The sequence below is a fragment of the Corticium candelabrum genome, chromosome 1, assembly GCF_963422355.1.
Source record: "Corticium candelabrum chromosome 1, ooCorCand1.1, whole genome shotgun sequence".
NCBI classification, from domain to species: Eukaryota; Metazoa; Porifera; class Homoscleromorpha; order Homosclerophorida; family Plakinidae; genus Corticium; species Corticium candelabrum.
In genome coordinates, this window is record NC_085085.1 from 2356296 (window position 1) to 2358795 (window position 2500).

Consider the following 2500-nt stretch of genomic DNA (forward strand, 5'->3'; position numbering starts at 1 on the left):
ATATGTATAATGAAAAAGTTTTAAATATATAAATTAATATATTTTTCTACAACCAGCCTATGTTCATGCTTGTTAATTCTATTGTGTAGTAGCCACACGTTTCAAGTAACATGCGGTAAGCTGCATGTGCTGCCCATGCCCCTGCATGGCTAAGTTTGTTTGTCTTTGTTTTATCTAAAAAATTAGTTCCCACTGACAGCTTGTGTCCATGTTTTTATGATTTTGCTAGTTGGTTATTTCATGTCTGCCCATCACCCATCACTCTACTTGATTGTTCTTTTGCTTGTTTATGAATTAAATTGTGTGGCCAGCTGTGACCTCAACAGCTGCTAATGAATTTAGTTTGTTTGACTTTTTCTAGGCCTGTTTGTATGTCAGTCTATTTGTCTGTATATCTGTTTGTCTGTCTGTGAGTTTGTACTTGTGTTATTGTTTGTCTGTATGTCTGTGTTTGTTTGTCTGCCTGTCTGTCTGTCTGTATGTATGTATGTATGTATGTATGTCTGTTTGTCTACTTGTATATTGTTTGTCTGTTTAGCTGTTTGTTTGTTACATCTACTAATTAGTCGTTGCAGACGGCTTGGTCAGATTTTGGAGTTGATATTGTACTTTTACAGTTTGATTCACAATAAAGAAATTTGTCTTTTGTTTGTCTGCGTGCGTGCCTGTCTGTCTGTCTGTCTCAATATCTGTCTGTCTCAATATCTGTCTGTCTGTCTGTGCCGATGTCTGTCTGTCTCTGCGTATCTGTGTGTGTGCATGTCTGTTTGTCTGTCTCTGTCTGTTGGTCTGTCTTCTCTGTCTGTCTGTCTATCTGTCTGTCTGTCTGTCTGTGTGTCTACCTGTCTGTCTGTCTGTGTGTCTACCTGTCTGTGTGTCTGTGTGTCTACCTGTCTGTGTGTCTGTGTGTCTACCTGTCTGTCTGTCTGTCTATCTGTCTGTCTGTCTATCTGTCTGTCTATCTGTCTGTCAATACATATATTTTCAAACATTGAACTATTATACACCATTTAAGCAAAGTAACTAAATACACCTTTCTGTCTGTCTGTCTGTCTGTCTGTCTGTCTGTCTGTCTGTCTGTCTGTCTGTCTGTCTACCTGTCTCTCTGTCTGTTTGTCTGTCTGTCTGTCTGTCTGTCTGTCTATCTGTCTGTCTGTCTGTCTATCTGATCTGATCTGTCTGTCTGCTCTGTTTCTGCTGTCTTTGCATAATCAACGTTGTGGCTGTTACTTAAACCAACAAACACAATCATATCTGTAGGTAGGAGGTTGACTATGATTTGATTTCGACGTTTGTCTCTAGGTTTACTCAAAACTTATCCGTATTCCGTCGTGACGTCAACAACTCCATGAAGGAGATGCCAGTAGTTGTACTGACACTGGGCGGTCCTATAGGCGTGGTCGTCAATGCCTCTGATGTTCTCAGCGATGCCATAGACATCATCAATGCTGCAGACGCTATGAGTTGATAACGAATGTTTCGATAAGTTTGCAAGGACGTTTAGTAGTCACAATGCGACAAATAACATTCATTCCAACCCTCGCTAATGATTGTTCAACGTATGCGGTAGGCAAACAAAGCAATCGGTTAGAATTGTGCCGTCACATGCGATTGGTGATTATGCATCATGCGTTTAAATGATTTGTGAGTCACGTGTGTGTGTTATACTGAGTATGTACATACAGGTCTGTTGGTGTGTTGACTTGTTTATTTGGTGTTGTCACTCTTCGCTGTGAAAGGGGATTGTAAGAAGTGTGCAACACACACACACACACACACACACACACACACACACACACACACACACACACACACACACACACACACACACACACACACTCACACAAACGCGCGCGCGCGCACGCACGCACGCACACACACACACACTCACCAGTTCTTGTATTGGCTTTTTACCTCTGGACTCGTAGGTAGACCTACAAGCTTTAGTATTGGCTCTCCACTGTCCGGATAAAGAAACGTTGAAGCAAAATGCAAGGTTTTTTGTAGGCAATCTCCGACTTGGGACCACCAAACCAAAATTTGTATAATTTAACTCGTCACGTGACGAAGCAGACCTGTTTTCATACTTCATCTTCTTCCACTGTACATACTACACATGTAAGTCACGTGGTGATGGCAGCTCCATTCAAATTGAAACTAAGTGTTATGGCGTATGTAAACAACGGCATCAAATCATCAAACGCTATTTGCAACTGAAATGACAGCCGGTTGCATCTAGTAGATTTGTAGCTCAAATTGTCTGTCTGTCTGTGTGTGTGTTCGCGATACACGACCACGTCTTTTGTCCGTTCGCAGCTGAAATCGGCACGCACACTCGACACAGGAAGGGGAAGGTTTGCTTGAAAACATTATAAAAGTTATGCACCGGGTCTCCTCTCGAGGGATCGACCCACGCGTAAACTTTCTCGATGACGCAAACGCTACACATTCCAGTTCATTCCAACAGACGCCCACATTAGTGCTATGTAAACTGTACGTG

At 42.1% G+C, this 2500-nt stretch overlaps 1 protein-coding gene across 1 annotated transcript in view; it reads left to right on the forward strand.

The window, feature by feature from the left end:
- Positions 1-1695, forward strand: part of LOC134180078 (exportin-7-like) — a 23730-nt gene extending 22035 nt beyond the window's left edge. The window contains exon 32 of the mRNA XM_062647161.1: positions 1303-1695. Coding sequence (XP_062503145.1) covers positions 1303-1468 — 166 coding nt within the window. The 3' untranslated portion in view covers positions 1469-1695. The remainder of the gene's footprint in view (positions 1-1302) is intronic.
- The last annotated feature ends 805 nt before the right edge of the window (positions 1696-2500 follow it).